At 46.3% G+C, this 20,582-nt stretch overlaps 1 protein-coding gene across 1 annotated transcript in view; it reads right to left on the bottom strand.

The window, feature by feature from the left end:
• Nucleotides 1-329: 329 nt before the first annotated feature.
• The window catches only part of farp2 (FERM, RhoGEF and pleckstrin domain protein 2), a 38,672-nt gene continuing 18,419 nt past the window's right edge, over nucleotides 330-20,582 (bottom strand). The window contains exons 13-27 of the mRNA XM_080536497.1: nucleotides 20,291-20,534; nucleotides 12,782-12,966; nucleotides 10,826-10,915; nucleotides 10,256-10,389; nucleotides 9,754-9,835; nucleotides 8,775-9,012; nucleotides 8,133-8,263; nucleotides 7,965-8,033; nucleotides 7,768-7,857; nucleotides 6,725-6,807; nucleotides 6,286-6,404; nucleotides 5,667-5,830; nucleotides 3,716-3,823; nucleotides 3,333-3,484; nucleotides 330-2,886 (exon numbers count right to left, since the gene is read on the bottom strand). Coding sequence (XP_080392623.1) covers nucleotides 2,796-2,886; nucleotides 3,333-3,484; nucleotides 3,716-3,823; nucleotides 5,667-5,830; nucleotides 6,286-6,404; nucleotides 6,725-6,807; nucleotides 7,768-7,857; nucleotides 7,965-8,033; nucleotides 8,133-8,263; nucleotides 8,775-9,012; nucleotides 9,754-9,835; nucleotides 10,256-10,389; nucleotides 10,826-10,915; nucleotides 12,782-12,966; nucleotides 20,291-20,534 — 1,980 coding nt within the window. The 3' untranslated portion in view covers nucleotides 330-2,795. The remainder of the gene's footprint in view (nucleotides 2,887-3,332; nucleotides 3,485-3,715; nucleotides 3,824-5,666; nucleotides 5,831-6,285; nucleotides 6,405-6,724; nucleotides 6,808-7,767; nucleotides 7,858-7,964; nucleotides 8,034-8,132; nucleotides 8,264-8,774; nucleotides 9,013-9,753; nucleotides 9,836-10,255; nucleotides 10,390-10,825; nucleotides 10,916-12,781; nucleotides 12,967-20,290; nucleotides 20,535-20,582) is intronic.

Here is a 20,582-nt window from a genome sequence, read left to right as displayed (position 1 = left end):
TATGAAGTGCTCAAGCATTCTGAAGTCCACACAGGGAGGGGCCGAGACCATAATGTTTACAGTCAACTGTACAAGGTGAAACTGCGCTTTTCTCTGTAATAAAAATACTCCCTGTTTCAGCATTAGTGTGGTGGAACTGTGCCGCTGTCATGCCAGAGTTAGACTAGTAACTGAGCTGTCATTAGACTAGTAACTGAGCTGTCGAACTTCCCCACATTATATTTACACAAAATATTTAGACTTATTTTTTGTCTTTATGTAATGATGAAAGTTTTCAAGAAAAGAATAACCAAATGCTTTGTAAACATACACTTTAATCATATGAAGCACAGTAGCTTAATACAACAGACTGCAGACGTTATAATGGAGAGGCTGTCTGATGCAGACGTTAAGAAAAGAACACCTGGACCACGCGGTTGTTTGTACCTGTTCGATTTTATTTGTTAACCTTTCAATTTGACAACAGAAGAAAGACTATATGCAGGGGACACCGGAGCAAGGCCCCAACGACATGCTACTAAATAAATATCGGCCAGTGGGGCTGCTGGTCGTACCTCTCTCACAGAGCCCTGCAGCTCAGAGACGGTTCACCCTTGAACGATCTGGTTTCATTAGTCAAAGAAGGGGAGGTTGACAGGACTGCTGTCCCCTAGGAAGTTCAGAAGAGATTCCAGTCCTCAGAAGAAATGTACAAAATAATGAGACCATGGGCCCACGTAGTGCACTCAGTAAGGCCAGGGTCCTTTGGCGACAATTAGCCAAGACAGGAAGTCAGATCTCCAGTAGTCGCCTTACTCTCACGGTCTAACAGTCCTACAACACAGCAACGCAGCGTTACCAACGTTACCAACGTACAATAATACCATACAGCTCATCTCCACTCTTCAGCCATTAGAAAGGATTCTCCTACTCTCAAGACGCATCATCTCTATGCAGAAGTCATCATCTCTATGTAAAATAACAAAAACAGAAACATGTTTTTAGTCATTAATGTTGTAAGCCCTGCCTGCAAACCACACACATATTTGAGAGTGAGTGAATGTACACAGTCAACAAAAAAACAACCAACCAAACATTGTAGACCTGGCCTTTGCTGAAAGATAAGTCAGGAAACCAAAATACTGCATATTTGACAGACAGCTGCTCCACTCAAAGAAATTAAATAATGACTTGGTCCGCCCCCAGTGCCGTCCAGAGAGAGGGATGAGGGTCAACAGTTCAAACTGACCCACATGCATCACAATGCCCAGGTCTCTATGGTAACCACTGTAGTAGAAACAGACATAGGCTACCAATGGTTCCGACAGAGGAGAGGCACATCTCTCATTGTCTCTCCCCTTCTGGGTGATGGACAGAGCCCTTGATGTTCAGGACATGAGGCTTTAACAATGACGAGGTTATTACAGTGTGACCTATTTGGACAGCATCTTGTACATACTGTACAACACCTTAATAGACAGTACAGAACAATGTATCAATAGGAAAATTAACTCTACTGCCCTGATCAAACAAGTATTGGGTGAAAAATGATATCAGGGGTACAAGAACAATTTTTACACTTCGAATGGAGAAAAGTACCCTATAGAATGTGCGTTTATACACTTTTAGAAAACCCAACGGCCCACCTCAGTGTGAACAGTGACGACAAAGCAAATAAGAACTGTCTGTCTGTCTGTGTCGGTGATGGAGAAATGTATCACTGTCAGAATGATTATATATTCCTGACAAAAGCAAGTTAATTTAGAGAAAATGTTGGACAGTTACACAACCTGGCAGTGGAAGAAGCCTTTTAGTTTTTGTATTTCAGGATATGAGCATTTAACACCCAGTTAGTGAACACTATCTGGTAGTTTTCATTATTCTCTTAACGCTTCATGTTCATAAACGTATAGAATAGTCTAAAGCCCTAAAAACAGTCAGCCAGAAGTGATGAAAAACATCAATCTAGACCCTCTAACAACAATACTTCAAATCAGAGTGAAAACGTTCTACACGAACGCCAACCTTTCATGTAAGTCCTCAGACTTACAGACCTCGTAGAAAATGGGATTGGCTGTGTGTACTAAAACACATCTCAACATACAACTAACCCTCTGCTTTCATTTGTTTCTGCAATAACTTCAAGGATGTCATTTAACGGATACTTTCCTACCCCTCCTACATACCTCCAGACCCTCTACAGGGGATGAAGGTTACAGGGTGAGTCATTGTATCGGCCCAGAAACTGAACCCTCCCTAACCCATCACTTTGTCATCCCCTCTCATCTCACCCGTATCCACTTTCCAGTTCACTTCTACACTGCTGCCTTAGTATGGACACAAACACTACTACTGTCCCAATTCAACCTGAAAATAATATGTTCTGTTAGAGGCGGAGGTTGGTCCCTTTTCAGTTCCCCATCTCAGCTGATCGTTACCAGCCCTATGTGGAACTACCTGCTACATCAAGAGAGTTTGCTTGTGATCAATCATACATTCCTCTCTTTTTCTCTCGTACCTCAACTCATTTACTAAAATAAAATGTTATTCTGTTCGCCATTGCTTGAAAAAAAAATCAAAAACATTTGACAGATCCTCCCGATAGAACCCAAAGGGAGGGAAATCAGAAATGTAATGAACGGAAAACCGATCTGCCAGTCTAATCCAGTCTTGAGGCGCCTCTGAGCCGAGATCTGCCAAACCCAAGTCACATTAAAAAAGTCACGATGATAGGAGCCGAAGAGAAGGGAAACAATACAGTAATGTGCCTTTCTGAGAGTCTGCGAGGCCCAGCCCCTAGCTCCAGAACCTCAGCTTCAGTTGCCGTTGATCTCCGCCGGGCCCTTGGGGATGAGCAGGCTCATACGGCCCGTAGCGCTGGCTGCACTCTTGATCACCTCCATCCATCTGCAGAGACGAGAGAGGAGGGAGCCGCTGTATAAACACACAGCATCACTTCATATCCGCAGAGCTGCTCTGTGAGGAGACTGTGTGTGAGGACGTTCTCCAGAAGATTGTATAATGGTATTATGAACGACTTATGAGATTTCGTGAGCTTAGAATGATACGGTTCTATCTCCGTTTAGAATGATAAGGTTCTATCTCCGTTTAGAATGAGAAGGTTCTATCTCCGTTTAGGGCAGTTCAGAGATATTGAGCGTCAAAGTTTTTACATTCCATTATGTTTTGTGAGATGGAACCTTTGTATTTTATTAATTACTAACTCGAAAATGTCAACATTTTAAAAATAACACCACACAGGCATTAATAAACACCTAATGGATCAGATTATGTAAAAAAAAAAAAATGGAGATAGAACCTTATAATTCTAACGTCACGGTTTGTTACGTTACCTCTCAAAGGTGTACTCGCTCTCGGCCCGGAAGAAGTAAACATGGGACTTGAACTGCAGCTTGAAGACGTACTCCTTGTGAATGCTGTCAGACTCCCCCGGGGTGCTGACCGTGTAGCCTAGCAACGGCAGACTGGCTAGAGGGAAGTCATCCTGCACATAGACAGAGGTGGGACAACCAGCTTAGAGGCCTTGATGATGAACTGGCTGGATTATTCAGGATATTAGTATTCATAACAGTTTCTAAGTCTGTATTGCGAGAGCAAGCTTACAATAATTAGGCTGCTTCTGCTGTGCATATTTTGGAACAAGAAAACTCACACCACATCCTGACAGAATGTGACTGAACTGTGCGCCTGCTAACAGGTGAGGCAGGTACCCTACCTGGTGGGTCTTGTAGAAGAACAAGCAGAAGTTGGTGAAGACCACCCAGAGCTTCTGCCAGCCGTTGCTGTTCTTAAACTTCCTAAGGAGGTACCCTGAGAGCTGGTTCTGTGGAGGGGAGGAAGGGGAAACAAGAGTAAAATGTTGTTGGTGGATGTTGAACATCATGAAGCATGAATCATAATAGAAAATGGTTCAAGATGAGTCAGTGAGAAGATATATGTTTTTTTGTTTTTTTAAATTTCTGAGTGGGGCAGTCCCACTCATATTTATTTTTTCATTTTATTGGACAGATATAGTGAAGACAGACAGGAAAGTAAGGAGAAGAAGGGAGAGAGGGCATGTCAGCAGGGCATGGGCCGGATTCTAACCCATGCCGACATGGGCATATGTGTGTAACTGTAGACCACGGTGCTAGACCACTGGACCACCCCAGGCCACAAGATATGATATGTTTATGATATGTCTGTGAGACTCCATGTCTGTGAGTTGGTCAACTGAGTGTTCTAAGTTCTAAGAACTAAGTTCTCTGCCTGACGCTCCTGTCTGTTGGGAATGTGCTACATGACCTGGCCTCTCCCTGTGGCCCTGGGCCGTGGCTCTGGTACCTGGTTCATGTGCAGGTAATCAGTGAGAGAGAGGTTCTGGTTGCGGTACCAGCACACGTGTGTGATGGTGTTGGGTCTCTGGCCCTGACCCAGGAGGTACCGGGGGAGGAGCTCCGGGGACACGGCGGGAGAGCCCAACACTGAGGAGGCGCGGGCAGAGAGGCAGCGGAGAGGTGGAGGAGAAGAGAAGAGAAAGATACATAGAGAGGAGGGGAGAGGATAAGTTAGCATGTTAGCACCCAGTGGAAGAACGAAAGGGAAAGAGCATTTAGAAGAAGGAAGTCCCCGGGGCTGTGGAGGGGAGATGTTAGTGAGAGTGAAGATCATCAGAGATTAGCTCATGCTTCTGATAACGGTCTTACTGCAACTGCAGAAACACAGATCAGATTGAAGTTCTCACCAAAGCCAGACAGACACCAAGAGAATAGAACAGTAAAACGTTGAAGTGAAACACAAAAGACAGAATCACACGAGGGAGAGAGGAGAAGGTTAACCAGGGGAGAGAGTGGGACAGGGAAGTGTGGGTGAAGAAGGACTGGGAGAGGGGAAGGAAACACTGTGAGCGTCAGAGGCACGTTGCTTCATACTGCCGGTGGTAAAGTGGCACTGGCAGACTGTTGGCCAACCCAAGCCTGAGGGCTGGAGCACTGGCAGGCTGTTGGCCAACCCAACCCCGAGGGCTGGAGCAGGTAAACGCTACCAGGGCACCAGGAAAGAAGACAAACTGCCTCAACCATCTGATGGTTAACCCCTGAGTGTCTGTGAGTGTGTGTGTGTGAGTGTGAGTGAGAGTGTGTGTGAGTGTCTGTGAGTGTGAGAGTGTGTGTGTGTGTGTGAGAGTGTGTGTGTGTGAGAGTGTGTGTGTGTATGTGTGTGTGTGTGTGTGAGAGTGTGTGTGTGTGAGAGTGAGAGTGTCTGTGAGTGTGTGTGAGTGTGTGTGAGAGTGAGAGTGTCTGTGAGTGTGTGTGAGTGTGTGTGAGAGTGTGTGTGTGTGTGTGTGTGTGTGTGAGAGTGTGTGTGTGTGTGTGAGTGTGAGAGTGTGAGTGTGAGTGTGTGTGAGTGTGTGTGTGAGTGTGTGTGAGTGTGTGTGAGAGTGTGTGTGAGTGTGTGTGTGTGTGTGTGTGAGTGCGTGTGTGTGAGTGTGTGTGAGTGCGTGTGTGTGAGTGTGTGAGAGTGTGTGAGTGTGTGAGTGTGTGAGTGTGTGAGTGTGTGTGAGAGTGAGAGTGTGTGTGTGTGTGTGTGTGTGTGAGTGTGTGTGTGTGAGTGTCTGTGTGTGTGTGTGCGCGGCCGCTCTCTCCAGGTCATCAGGGGAGGAGGAGGAGGAGGAGGAGGAGGAGGGGTACCTCCACCGCCAGGCTGTGGTCAGACATGGACACGCTGGTGTTGCGGTGCCAGCACACATGCATGGTGGTGTTGGCCCGGTGGTGCGTCTGCTTGTCCAGGGAGCTACGGGAGGAGGTCAGGTCGTCCTCAGACTCCTGCTCCAGAGAAACCTCGTCTGACGACCCTGGGGGAGGGGGGGAGGAGGAGGAGGAGGAGGAGGAGGAGGAGGAGGAGGCGAGGGGGTTTGGTTGGAGAGGTGGGGAGGCTTTAGCTGCAGGTTTGACAGGGGATGGGTGTTTCTAAGGCAAGATCAAGCCACTCAGGCCTAGGCTACACGACGATAAACGATATCAGATCATCGCCGTTTCAGCCAAATCCGGTGCCGTGTAGCCTAGGCCTGAGAGAATCCTCTGGGACATCTCCATGACAACATCAGATCCACACATGAACAAAACAACAGCAAACATCACTGTGGTTTCACACCAATCTCAGTCCTATGGGATTTCACAATACAGCAAATCACAAGGCTGGTAACCACACAGACATTGAGAACTCAGTTAAATGTTAAAAACACAACTGGCATGAAGAACAGTGAAGCAGCAGTAAGTCCTAGTCACATTGAGGGTGTCAAGCTCTTACTGTTGGAGTGATCACAGAGTCCAGGGTCCAGGAAGATGTCTGATTTCTCCTGTGACTTCTTGGCCAAGTCGATCGCCATGTTCAGATCGTCAATCCACTTGGCCATCTCCACTTTGGAGCTGAAACCACAGGATGTGAACTTTACTGGTAAATGGGTTAGAAAAGTGTCTGTGAGAGAGAGAGAGAGAGAGAGAGAGAGAGGAGAGAGAGACAGAGACAGAGAGAGAGAGAGAGAGAGAGAGAGAGAGAGAGAGAGAGAGAGACAGAGAGACAGAGACAGAGACAGACAGAGAGAGAGACAGAGAGAGAGAGAGACAGAGAGAGAGAGAGAGAGAGAGACACACAGAGAGAGAGAGAGAGAGAGACAGAGAGAGAGAGAGAGAGAGAGACAGAGACAGAGAGAAAAAGAGGAACACAAGAGGAACATCTCTCTGCGTACCTGGCCGCCACCACTATGGTCCTCTGAGCAGAGTAGATGGTGAAGCAGTGAGGCACAGACCACTCGTTCTCACTCTCCTCCACCTGGGGACAGAGAGCATAGACACAGTAAGACGGGTTATGAACACAGTAAGACGGGTTATGAACACAGCAGCCGCCTCCCTCTGGCCAGGCCTCCTTCCCTCCACACAGCCAACGCTACGCAGGGAGCCACCTAAGGTTTACTCCTCCTGGGGATGAACAAGAACAAAAGGAGGACAGGAGAGTGAGACAGAACAGATCACAGGACGGCCTGCCAACAGCCTCTACTGGGGCATCTAGATCATCTGACACTATAAACCAACAAGGGGCTTCTTTCCCATCCACAGGCTCTCAAACTATCCTCTCTTGCCAATGCCCACATGTAAGCACTGTTTTGTCTACACAAGCAGAGGAGGGAGGAGGAGTAGAGTGGGGGTTGGGCGTTCCAAGTCGACCCAGCTCAGAGTACTCACCGGTGCGTCCAGCACTATGAGCTGCAGTCAGGAACCAAGCAGAGACACACAGGTTAGGACACCCAGGCAACCCTGAGGTTGTCTCTCTGTCTGCCAGAACCTCAGACAAGACAACCCCCTCACTTCACTCCTTACGCTACTGACTCTTTCTGCACCTAGTTTAACATTAGAACACCCTCATTTCGTGACGTTAGAATTATAAGGTTCTATCTCAATTTTTGTCAAAATTGAGTTGTTTTTTTTACATAATCTGATCCATTAGGTGTTTATAAATGCCTGTGTGGTGTTACTTTTAAAATGTTGCCATTTTTGAGTTAGTAATTAATAAAATACAAAGGTTCCATCTCACAGAACATAATGGAATGTAAAAACTTTGACGCTCAATATCTCTGAACTGCCCTAAACGGAGATAGAACCTTATCATTCTAAACGGAGATAGAACCTTATCATTCTAAGATCACGATTTACCAGAAAATGCCACAATGAGGAGCAGTCTTAGAGACAGAGGATGTCAGCAGGTCAACTGATACCAAACGTAGCTTCTACTTACAATCATGCCGTGCAGAGGCAACTGGCCGTGGACTTTGAACTGGTTGGTGGCTGTGACACCTTTGCTTGTGTATAACAGCATGTCTGAGAACTGAAAAAGAAGAGAGTGTAGGGCGTGAGTTACAAATGGACAAACTACCAGTGTGTGAGGCAGTTTCAGATAGGAGATTTTACACACTCGCCTGAAACATCACTCACCAGGAAAAACATTCTTTGCTGCAGTCCTTTTTTCGTAAGCTTGTATAAACAGCCTTCTCGGATGAACTCCTGAGAAACAGAGAGTTCACATTAGACACAAATCAAACCTTTACATCTGAAACGGTTTCACAGCGCCCCCTGTCAGCCAGCCTAGGGTACTGCGCTCACCCTGCCTGGTGTGGTCAGGTTCTCTATCCCGATCAGGTCCCTCTGCAGCTCTGTGAGCTTCTGGAAGTTCTCCAGCCGGATCAGGCTGCTCTGCAGCTGGGTGGCGATCTCAGCCACCTCCCTCAGAGCCTCTGTAGGGGCGCACACACATCGTGACGTTAGAATTATAAGGTTCTATCTCCATTTGTGTCAAAATTGAGTTTTTTACATAATCTGATCCATTAGGTGTTTATTAATGCCTGTGTGGTGTTATTTTTAAAATATATATATATATGTTAGTAATTCATAAAATACAAAGGTTCCATCTCACAAAACATAATGGAATGTAAAGACTTTGACGCTCAATATCTCTGAACTGCCCTAAACGGAGATAGAACCTTATGATTCTAAACTCACAACATTACAAATGAGGTCCCTGGTCCTAGTCAACTGATCAGGGTAGTGGTCCCTCTAGTCATTCTGAATAGATGGTAATGATGTGTTCAGATTATTAATGGCATCCACAGATACAACAGAAGCTGCAGTGGTCCAATAAGCTGCTTGGATAACTGGTGTCCAACTAGTATAACTAGTATAACTAGCATAACTAGTAACTGGTATCCTAGGGAGCGATAAGCAGGAACAGGCTTGTCCGAGTCTCACCCTGGCAGTCGTCGTGGTCGCTGTGGTCTGGGGAGTAGTGCCTGACCAGCCTCTCCAGGATGAGCTTGTAGTGCATCAGGCGCTGGATGGGCTTGAGCAGGAAGGTGTTGAGGGGCAGGTAGCACACCTTCTGCAGCTCAAACTCCTTGTAGACCGTCTCCAGCTTCTTCAGTCGCTTGGTGGCCTTCTCCAACTCCGTCAGCACCTCGTCGTGCTTCTGGAGGAAGCCGGTGAACTCCTGAGGACGGCAGCAGCAACAACAACAAGCTTCAGTCATCCCTAGAGCTCCAGTCATCCCTAGAGCTTCAGTCATCCCTAGAGCTTCAGTCATCCCTAGAGCTTCAGTCATCCCTAGAGCTTCAGTCATCCCTAGAGCTTCAGTCATCTCTAGAGCTTCAGTCATCTCTAGAGCTTCAGTCATGGCTAGAGCTTCAGTCATCTCTAGAGCTTCAGTCATCGCTAGAGCTTCAGTCATCTCTAGAGCTTCAGTCATCGCTAGAGCTTCAGTCATCGCTAGAGCTTCAGTCATCGCTAGAGCTTCAGTCATCCCTAGAGCTTCAGTCATCGCTAGAGCTTCAGTCATCTCTAGAGCTTCAGTCATCGCTAGAGCTTCAGTCATCTCTAGAGCTTCAGTCATCGCTAGAGCTTCAGTCATCCCTAGAGCTTCAGTCATCGCTAGAGCTTCAGTCATCGCTAGAGCTTCAGTCATCTCTAGAGCTTCAGTCATCTCTAGAGCTTCAGTCATCCCTAGAGCTTCAGTCATCCCTAGAGCTTCAGTCATCCCTAGAGCTCCAGTCACACCTAGAGCTTCAGTCATCCCTAGACGTTCAGTCATCCCTAGAGCTTCAGTCACACATATAGTAGTTACATACTAGTCAATGTAGTATGCTTACACAGGGAAACAAAGATTTATTCCATCTCCTTTGTGTACAGCAGCACAGCGTGATGTGGAGAGGTTTTTAGTGAGAAACAGTCTCACCTTCAGAGCCATCATGTTCCTCAGCATCACGTCACCAATCCTCTGGTAGTCCCCCTTGACGTGAGCGTTAGAGCGCCCCTCCCTGGTGGAACAAGGAGTCTGAGTGGACAGATCTACTTATGTAACAACCATGACTACAGCAGCAACCGTGTTTATGCAAACAATGGGAGCAGGACAACTCACCCTCACTCCTCACCACAAATGTCCCACCTCAAAACCTACCTGTTCTCCCATGCTTACAGCCTCCCCTACCCCTAGCCATCTCCCCCAACCCTGCCACCCCCCCCCCCCTCCCCCCTGACATGCATACAGCCTCCCCTACCCCTAACCATCTCCCCTGTCCCTACCACCCCCCCCTCCTCCCCGTTCGCTAACTCTGTGTTCTATGTGCCCATGTTATCTGTTGCTTGTTGTTTCTGTGTTTTCCGTTTCTCCCATATTGTCAGCGTCTTTGAGCCTCGGAAAAGCGCTATATACATTTAATGAATTATTATGAACTGACCAGAGCGCCAGGCGCTGGTCGATCTCCCTGAGGAACCCCCGGTGGAACTCGTAGATGGGGTCGATGTTGGAGAACAGCAGCGTCATCAGGCCCTCGGGCATGGCGTTCTCTTTGATCACGGCGCTGCGGAACCACTGAGGAACGTACAGGAAGAGAAACAACAACTTCAACCCATTGAAAGGCAAATGTGTGAGGATACGTAACAGCGTTTTGTGACAGAACTTTCACTTTCATTCATAAAATTCACCCTGTCTGTGTTACGAAGCACTTGACTTTTGGACCATTGGGACTGACTATAGTGTCATATACCATCAACGGGGGGAGATGCGACATGAAATATGTAAAAATGCAGCACTATCATGCACAGATCAGCCTTATAACATGTAATGTTACATATATATATATAACGTTAGACAGGGAGCGCATATTTATTTTTATGCCGTTTCCGAAATGAACGATATGAGGCTGGGAGGGAAAAATCACAGTATACCCACTATGTAGAAACAAACTAGACTACACCACTGCACACAAGCATATACAGTACATGAGTTGGGATGGGCGTCAGCTCACCACAGTGATGACCTCCAGGTCTTTCAGGTAGGTCCTCTCTGTGGTCAGGATCTCTTTGGCAATGAAGTAGGCCTTGTCGGTGGGATATCTCTGAGGAGGAAGAGAGTTACTCATGTCAGAATGGTGTGACAAGGTGTGAGGACGATATGGACCAGTCAAAGTTTTCAACCTGAGATGGACAAGCAGAACAGTAACAGTAACATGAGCCCCTCTCATACACACACACACACACACACACACACACACACACACACACACACACACAAGCCCCTTTCACACACAGTTCCCTGTAAATTACAAGGAATCCCAACCCGGGTCCGCCAGTGATTTCCGCCGTTCACACCTGAGCTAAATGCCCGAAGATTACCGGGTTACGCCTTTTCACACGTCAACGGCATTCTCGAGTTTGCACGAGCTACTTGAATCAGTGAATCACGCATTCAGTGGATGCAGAACTGGAACGTAGTAGACGTGGATACGAACGAGACAAAGTGCTTGAGCCTTATACCATATATATATATCTGCCATATATCATACCTCCGTTTTCTATGTATTCATCATCATATTTTTCACATTAATTTAACAGCGAGTCAACTCGTATTATGCTTACCATCACCAAGTTCGCTCGCCAACTAAAGCACTTGATTACCGTTGATACAAACATACTATATTAGTGTTGATATAAACATACTATACTAGTGTTGATATAAACATACTATACTAGTGTTGATATAAACATACTATACTAGTGTTGATACAAACATACTATATTAGTGTTGATATAAACATACTATACTAGTGTTGATATAAACATACTATACTAGTGTTGATACAAACATACTATACTAGTGTTGATATAAACATACTATACTAGTGTTGATATAAACATACTATACTAGTGTTGATATAAACATACTATACTAATGTTGATATAAACATACTATACTAGTCGAAAAGCACAGTATGGGAGAACTTGATGATAGTACCGGTAAGCTTAATACGAATTAACTCAATTAGACATATTGCTGACTGGAAGTGCCATTGGGGCGCACTGCGTAAACATATCACACATGTGCATTTGATAAGTAATTTAGCTGAGTAAGTAATCTAGCTAACTATGTGGCTGATGTGATGTGGGTTAACTAGCCAACTCCGTAACATCAGCGGAACAAACTAAAAGTACAAAGTGAGAAACTCCTCGCTGTGATTGGTTAACTTGTTCCATGTGAAAACGTCTTGCGTCAGACATACGTAACCGGACCAGGGAATGTTCAGGCTTCTGTTCACACCTAAGTAAATTCCATGAAATCACAAAAGGTCCTGACCAGAGAAATTGGCTGAGAGAATTTCCCTTCCCGCGTTCACACATGATCACACATCACACATTCCCTGGAATGTTCCGGGAGGCTCGTATGAGTGGACGGGGTTATGATGACGATCACAAACATCCTCATCAAAACAACATCAATGGAACACAATTATAATTGGAGGGAATACCACAGTGCTACTAGCCAATGACACACCAAACCACCATGCAGGAAAACATATCCACCCGTCCTCATTTTCATTTGTGCTGTGTTAATGTCTGACGTGTGTAGATATTTGGTTGTTAAGTCTGACGTCAAACGTGACGTTTAGCAATTTCCGGGTCCAAACCAGAAATTCCCTGTACCAGAGTACCAGTGTACTAAAGCACCAGAGTACCAGTGTACTAAAGCACCAGAGTACCAGTGTACTAAAGCGGTAGAATGACAGTTCAATCGTTTTTTAGACTGGGATCTATTCATACAACAAGGGACACACCACTTTCCCGCTTTCCCCATATTGTCAGCGTCTATAATGAATGATTATTATTACTGAGGCATTTCGAAGAGAGCGCCTCAGCCAACGTTGGACCCGGAAACAACCGAATAGAATGTGAGTGTTGGGTGTCAGGGTGGCATGTGAGCAGCGTACCTTCCTCCTGCCCTCCTCATCCTCGTCCAGCCGGGCCGTGTCCACCTCACTCAGGACGGGGCTCTGCAGGGGCGAGGGCGCCTGGCCCGGCAGGCTCAGCGTGGACATCTGGAAGGAGGGCGACAGGCAGAGGGGACTCTCTCTGGAGTTGAAGGGAGAGAGCTGAGGGCTGTCCATGGAGGAGCCTGGGGGGAGACAGGTTAAAGAAGGAGTGAGTGAGAGTGAGAATGACACACAACATTAACATGAGCTTCTACTTGCAGTGATTCCCAAAGGACAGCGTGCCCTAACCCTAACCCTTACAGAACAGGAGAAACATGCTCTGAATACCGTAATCACTGACATGCAGTCACACATCCCTTAGTTTAAACTTAGTTTATATATATATATATGTTACGGTACATGTGGGAAGACTAGGGTTAGGGTTAGGTGCTAGGGTGACTTGGCACATGCTGGCATGTCTAACCCTAACCCTACCCCTAATCCTATCCCTAACCCTACCCCTAACCCTAGCATCCTAGCACCTAACCCTAGTTTTCCCACATGTACCGTAACATATATATGTGTATTTGTTAGAATTCTTAGAATAAGAATGACATGAGAATCTTCATAAACACTTTCTATTGTTCATCCAAACCTCCCCATGTTCCCCCTTCCCTCTGAAAGACCCCTAATCCCACAGGCAACAGGCCCCTATGACAACTTCCTGTGTGTTTTAATAGAAACAAGATTAAGGATTCATCAAACAAATGTTTCATGCTCACACACACATCGGCTGACATGAAAGGAGCGACGGCAGGGCTGACCAAGGCAGATAATAGTTCCCACATTTTCTTTTCTTTTTTCTCTCCAGCCATTGTTTTCAGAGCTGTAGCCCGCGAGAAAGGGGCCAAATGATTTATCGCCAGCTCTTGTATGAAGCTGATTGTATGAAACATTACGTAGAGGTGTCTTAGGGCCTTTATGAAGGCTGCATGTGACACGCTATAGACTAGAGCGAAGTGGGGAGAAAGGAAAGCAGTGCTAGATAGAGTTAGGGGTTTGACTCCTCTCAGAGCCTTTGGGAAGCCACAGCTGTTCTTCCATTTCTCAGAGAGAGAAAAACAACAACGAATGGAAAGACAGGAGAGAGAGAGAGAGAGAGAGAGAGAGAGAGAGAGAGAGAGAGAGAGAGAGAGAGAGAGAGAGAGAGAGAAAAAAAAAAAGTTACTCTTCGACCCGGAAATAATTCCCTTAGTCGAAGCTTATCAGGAATGTGGTCTGTCTGTCGGCCGGCCCGTGGTTTACATTTTAACTGGAGCCCCGTGGGGGAAGACACAGAGAGAGAGGATGGACAGACAGACTCAACACAGGGGAGAGGGGGGTTGCTGTGGAATGACTTGGCTGGGAGCCTGTCTAAACAGGGAGCACACACACAGGGCTGGAATTAGGCTGTGGAATTCAGTATTTGAGGAGCAGCCCCCCCCCACACCCCTCACCCCTCACCCCCGGCACCATAACAGAGTCAGCCTGTTCACTTCAGGTCAGAGTCAATTAGTCATGTATCGATCTACTGGAACATCCTGTGTGCAAGTTTCACATTTCATGTTTTCTGAAACCACAGTGCACTTTATGGTAGTGCTCTAGACATTCGTCCGCTCTCAAAGCTCAGATGGACATCCCACAGATGGATATCCCATCTTTCTCCACGTAGCAGTTTGTCTTCAAAGCAGTTCACCACCAGTTTCCTTCTACATTCAATAGTTTCTTTAGGAGAATCATTTGAAAAAGAAAATATTTTTTACAACACAAGAAACAACAGTCAACTCTTATTGCCGTCCACTCCTACATCCGTGTCTCAGTTTAGTCTTCACTTCAGAGGAGCCAAAGTATTTAATCAACTCCCTTCTTTCATTTGTTTGTTTGTTTTTTTCCTTACTTTTGTTTATTTATTATTTTATTTGGGGGGGGGTATATTCTCTTTCTATTTCCTTAGATATTTCTTTTTTTCTTCTTATTAAAAAAAATGTGTTCCTTTATAGCACTTCTTTATTTTGTTCTGTCATTTTAATATTTGTCTTTATTGATTTATTTGACATTAACTGTGATCACGTTCTCTGACCAGGGAGACGCTCCATCACCCCTCAGGGTTTCTTGTCTAACTCTCCTACTCTCTCTGATGCATTATGGTTAAATGTGCTGTTTGTACTCAGGTTAGAGCTTCACTGAGGAGACCAAATGAAAACAAGTAACATGTGTAGCGTGTTAACATGGTTCAGCATTTCTGATACATATGAAAGCAGACAGCTGCTGTATGTAGGTGAACCATAAACAGCATGCACCACCCAGGTACAGTAGCTCAACAAAACCATGATTAAGAATGTGTATTAAGTGTTTGGTAACATTGGAAATGCAGAACATTGTAAAGAGCATCAACAGCTTTATTGACCTGGTGATTAACAGGGTTAGGGTTAGGGTTGGTGTTAGCACTGTTCTCCCATGTGTTAGAGTACGACAGTGTCTCCCCCCGCTCACCAGACTGCTGTGTGAACACTGATGACTGGGATGTTAGGGTTAGTGTGAGAGAGAAGACTAAATCAATCCAACTCAAACCTCTCTAAGCCTCTAACATGCACATTCTTCTACACTACTGGTCAAGTTGTGGGTGAGCATGTCTTCAACACTGAAGCCCCCGCCCCCATCCTCGGAGAAGGAAAGGGGGCGGGGCCGGGGAGAATGACGTTAATTTGAGGATGATTCAGAAAGCCGCAGAATGCGTCATCGAGCTTTAGGAGAGTCATTTGCACATCATTACATCGCTGATTAAAAATCTATTTGGTGGCTATAAAACAACCGTAAGTCTGACATACAGTAAAAGAAGGTACCCAAAAGTGATTACTTTATTCTTAAGAGAAAAGAACATACAAACAATAAGTACACTTTGTTGAAAATCTGTAACCATACAACTGTTCATTAGGAGTTATGTGTTACTATGTGTTGCGTTAAGTGCAGTTGCTTTAGCCAGCTGATATATTATGTTTCAGAACATCATTAGTAGATATAGAGAGGGGATGGATACAACTATACGTAAGAATAAAAGCAAGGTTGGTCTAATAGAACTTGTTTTTTCTGGTATTCGTTACATGAATCACCCAAGTCCATCCAAGAGTCATACATAGGTTACAGCTATGTAATTTCATTGTTCATTGCCAATCTTTCATATATGAAAATCTTTGTTGTTGCTCGGTATCTTTCACTCGAGTCACAAATAAACCTTTCTTTAAAAAGGTTTGTCAGGGTGGGGCCACTTTTATAGTTAGCTAACTATCAACACTTTAAGATAACCTTATAATATAACCTTAAGATAACCTTGCTTCAATTTCAGTACATCGTTTAGAAGGAGCTGTTTAAGGGTAACAGTTTCCAAGGAAAAGCATCATCAAAAACATCTAGCAAGCTAAGGATGAAAACACAGAACCCTGCCCACAGAACCAGAGTGGGGGGGTGTGTGAGGAGTCAATGGTGTCTGTCTGTCTGACCTAAAGGGCCCCTAGGACACCCAGGGACTGCTGTCCCCTAGGACACCCAGGGACTGCTGCGGTCCTCGCCTGTGATAGTAGAGAGGCTCCGCACGCCTCTGAGAATGAGATGGTTCTCAGATCGTTTTACGATTTGCCTTTTGATCAAAATGACAATGAGAACAGGCTACATCACAACAGAGCCGTTTCCAAACTAGACCACTTCATAATCATAACTGCTTAGTACACTTAACTCCCCCCCCCCACCCCCATTTCAACATTTGGCATTGAGAAGCACATATGGAAAAATCTCTACGATACTCAGAGATCCAACATAATGAGGTACCGAGAGCAATAAGTAGATAAACATTGCTGAAGGTCGTTACCGTTCAGAACCAGTACCAGAGCTACAGTACCGTGTCGAGAGATCCAGATAGATGCTATAATAAGTGCACGGAAAGAGAGGAAAGTTTGCTGTGCAGAAAAGCCGAGGCAAATCTGCCTCCAGGCAGATTAAAGCGTTGGTTCAAATGACAGGAAATTAAAACGGGACTTGGGGAGTCAAACGGTTATGAGAGGAAATGACATCAGAGTATCGGAGAAACACCACTGCCTGTTTATTCCAGAAGTCGATCAGGACTTCATGTACTCTGGCACACAGTCAGACGTTTCCCACACAGATTGAATGTTCCCCACTCAGAACCCAAATACTGTACATATCTGTGGTCTGGATGTCACACTGGAACACCAGGCTGATGTACTACGGACCAGAACATGTTACTGACCCACTACGGCTTCCACTGTGAACATTCTCAGCTATTAAGTGATACTGTATATAAAAACAAACTGGAATCTAATTCTGTCTAACATAAACATAACAAGAACCAAAGTGCCAAACGCCCTCCTGCTGTTTCTCTCTTTAAACGCCAACGAAACGACTTAAAGACAACTGAAAGTGGCTCCAATTATAGCAACTAGCAACAACTATAACTTTTAAGTAATTTGGCATACATGTTTAAAGTAAGGGACACCGTGTGGTAACTAATGAAACACTGAAGTGCATCTACTCTATATAATTAACAGCATGTGAATCACGGCGTAGCAAATTACAATGTTTGCCGAGATTAAGAGCTCCATCGACTCCCTGTTATTTTCACATAAGGGTTATAATCAAACTGAAACAAAATCCTAACGGTTTACTGAAGGTACTCTACTTAGCTTATAGAAGATGAAACATCTAAACAGTAATTACTGTTCTTATTGAATCAGGGAAACTTCATGTGTGTTACCAGGTACATTCACTTGTTGGCAGTGGCAACAGTCTGCTTATCGGCTCAGCAACGTTCTGTTTACATTCAACTGAACTCATGTGCTGGTGTCTGTTTAAAGGCACAGAACACACACGGCCTCTAGTTTGTTTTAAATTGAATAGCTTCATCCCGGTCTCACCAGACCCGGATATGGCCAGGGCACACAGGGAGCGGCATATTGAGCGGCCGCTCCCAAAGGGAGGTATAGGACTATTTCCGGACAAGGATCCGTCGCGCAACACCGCCCCCGGGGTGCCGGAATAACGGTGACGGGCTCGAGGAGCCAGTCAGCTAGTCTGCCTGGCGATCTCCTCTGGGGCTGCCGGCCACGGGGTCGTGCGGCGGATCCTACGCAATAGGCAGGGGATAATTGGATGCTAGGTTGGGTTCAATTGGCTACCAAATTGGGTGAAAAAGGGGATAAAATCTGAAAAACAAATTTAAAAAAAATAATAGCTTCATGACTATATGTCGTGTTTCTGCAATGTGAATAAACCAATTAAATTCCATAACTTCCTCAATTGTACAATCGCAGCCGTGGATAATCTAACATGATCAGAAGTCTGTCTGCAGTTGGGATGTGGAGGAAATGGACCAGCAGATGTCACCATGGCACACAATCTTCAAGACAGCAGCTGGATAAAAGCTCTACAGAGGCACGTCGTCATTTGTAAATTCAGCTCCGATCCACTAAGGCCCGGATGTTAAACAAACTAAGGAGAAGCATCGACTTCATAACTACCCCTGAGATCTGAGTGGTGAGAGAAAGAAACATGTCACATCTCTATGACTACTGAACACGTCACATCTCCATGACTACTGAGATGTCTAACTGAAGGACACAAACTCTAGTCAGAATATGAACACTACTATAGTATCAGTTATGAAAGTGCTGTAATATTGTAATATTGTGAAAATCCCATCGAAACTTTGCAAGGAACAAGTCAGAATGGATGACCTAACCTACAAGTCACTACAACAGCTAGAAGTTCTGTTCTTTCTATCTATCAACATCTATTGGGTCGCATTTGAAAAAGAACAAAGTGTATTAAGTACTGTTTGAACAATGAGACAATAAGAATAATGCAAAACCTTCACATAACTTGCCCTAGGATACTCAAACACAAACAATTCAGATATGCTAATAATTCCTAACATTTACAAAAGTGAAATGATGCATTCATAAGAATGCCAGAGCGAGACGTATTAGTCAAAAGAATACTCATCAGAAGGTCATAAAAAAAGTATTCCAAACAGAAAGTACCAGCTGTCATACTGTATCTGACAAAGTCAAAGCGCGACCAAAACCACAATAGTTTATGTTGTTCTGAGGATTGAAATGCAAGAACTGAACTGACTGAAATAGATCAACCCCCACAAAATCTCAATGGCTGTTTGAGGGCGAGTACGCAACCAAACTAACAAACACCTCTCTAATCATATTCCGTTACAGTTCCGTCTTGTCTTTCAAACATGTAAATCATATTCCTGTACACTGCAACATTGTGCCGTTGCTGGAACTCGTTCTGCAACATGAGCTCACAACATTAAGAGAGTGCTTCATCATGTTTCATTAGCCAAAACATGGCGCGCATCCAAACTCAAAGCTAGACAGGAGCGCAGGGAAAAGAAGGCAGAACCTGCCTATGAAACGAACAGCAAGGGCATCAGGTTAAGTGCTGTTTTGTGGCTCTATTTCTCTGCCTATGGCTGAGACAGACCCACATCACAAGGCAAATCTGGCAGCCTCTGAGTGAGGAGCTATATATGGGGGCTCCCAGGGAGGTCCCCAAGGGCCAGGGCTTGTAAATTGTGGCACTGAAGGAGGAAGCTCTCCACCCCTGTCCCCCCGGCCAACGGGTTACTGTAGAAGAGGTTCTGCTCGGGGGGCAGGCCGCTGTCGGAGCCCCAGTCCGAGTCGGAGTCGGAGCTGCCGTCAGCGGAGCCCTCGGTGGCCGTGGGGGGGTAGCTGAGCTGCTCCAGCTGTTCCACCAAGTCGCTGAACTGCACAGCGGAGCTGGTCTCAGAGCGCACCGAGCATGCTGGGAAGTTAACCATAGAACTGGCCTCTGAGGGGTTGTCAGAGCCGGGCAGGCGGAGAGAGGAGGAGTCGGGACCACCGAAGCCCAGGGACAGAGAGTCCCCCGCGGAGCTGAGGCCCAGGTTGTCCAGGGAGCTGCACTCTGATCGGTTGTTGACCAGAGAGCTGGTCTCAGAGCGACCGACCGTGCCGTCAAAGAGGTTGGCGTTTCCGTTCAGGTCCTCTAACCCCAACCCCAACCCTAGACTACTATACACCCTGGCCTTGCCCAGGTCAGCAACATCCCCATAACCACTGAACAACTGATCCCCTTTACCCTCGAACCTATACGCGTACGCCTCCGCGCCCCCGCCGTAAAAGGAGATCTCGGTCGGGTCGTCGTCTATGAACTCCTCAGTGACCTGCAGCTGGGCGTTGGCCAACGATAACAGGGGCTTCCGCCTTGCACGCAAGAGCTCTGCCTCGAACGCCTCGGGAGTCAGAAACGTCTGTCTCCCCCCCCCCTCCCCCCTCTCCCCCACGCACCCCGCCCCCCTCCTCCCCACCCCCACCTGCTCACTATCCTCATTGCCATTTTGGAAAGGCTGCGGCTGGTAAGGGAAGCTCTCTACACACACACACGCGGGGCTGCAGTCTCCTGCTGCCCGAACACAAGGGGCACCTTGGAAGGCGTAGTGAGACGGAGGGGCAGCGGCCTTGACAGGGTCTTCCTTCGGGGGGCTGGGGGGCCTGGCGGGCTGCTGCTGGGCAGGCGGGGCAGGCGGGGGAGGCTGGCTGCTCTGGGGAGGCGGTGGGGTCTGGAAGTCTGTCCGCGGAGGAGAGCTGGACAATTGCAGGGAGTGGAAGGACACGGTGGCGGAGGAGGGGGAGCCGGGGAGCCGCAGGGTGTCGTTGAACGACAAACTCTGAAACGACACGATGGAGACAGAGAAGGAGGGTTGGGGGGGGGGGGG

Source organism: Nansenia antarctica, assembly GCF_963989245.1.
Source record: "Nansenia antarctica genome assembly, chromosome: 7".
NCBI lineage: Eukaryota > Metazoa > Chordata > Actinopteri > Argentiniformes > Microstomatidae > Nansenia > Nansenia antarctica.
This window is presented reverse-complemented; position numbering and strand designations above follow the sequence as displayed.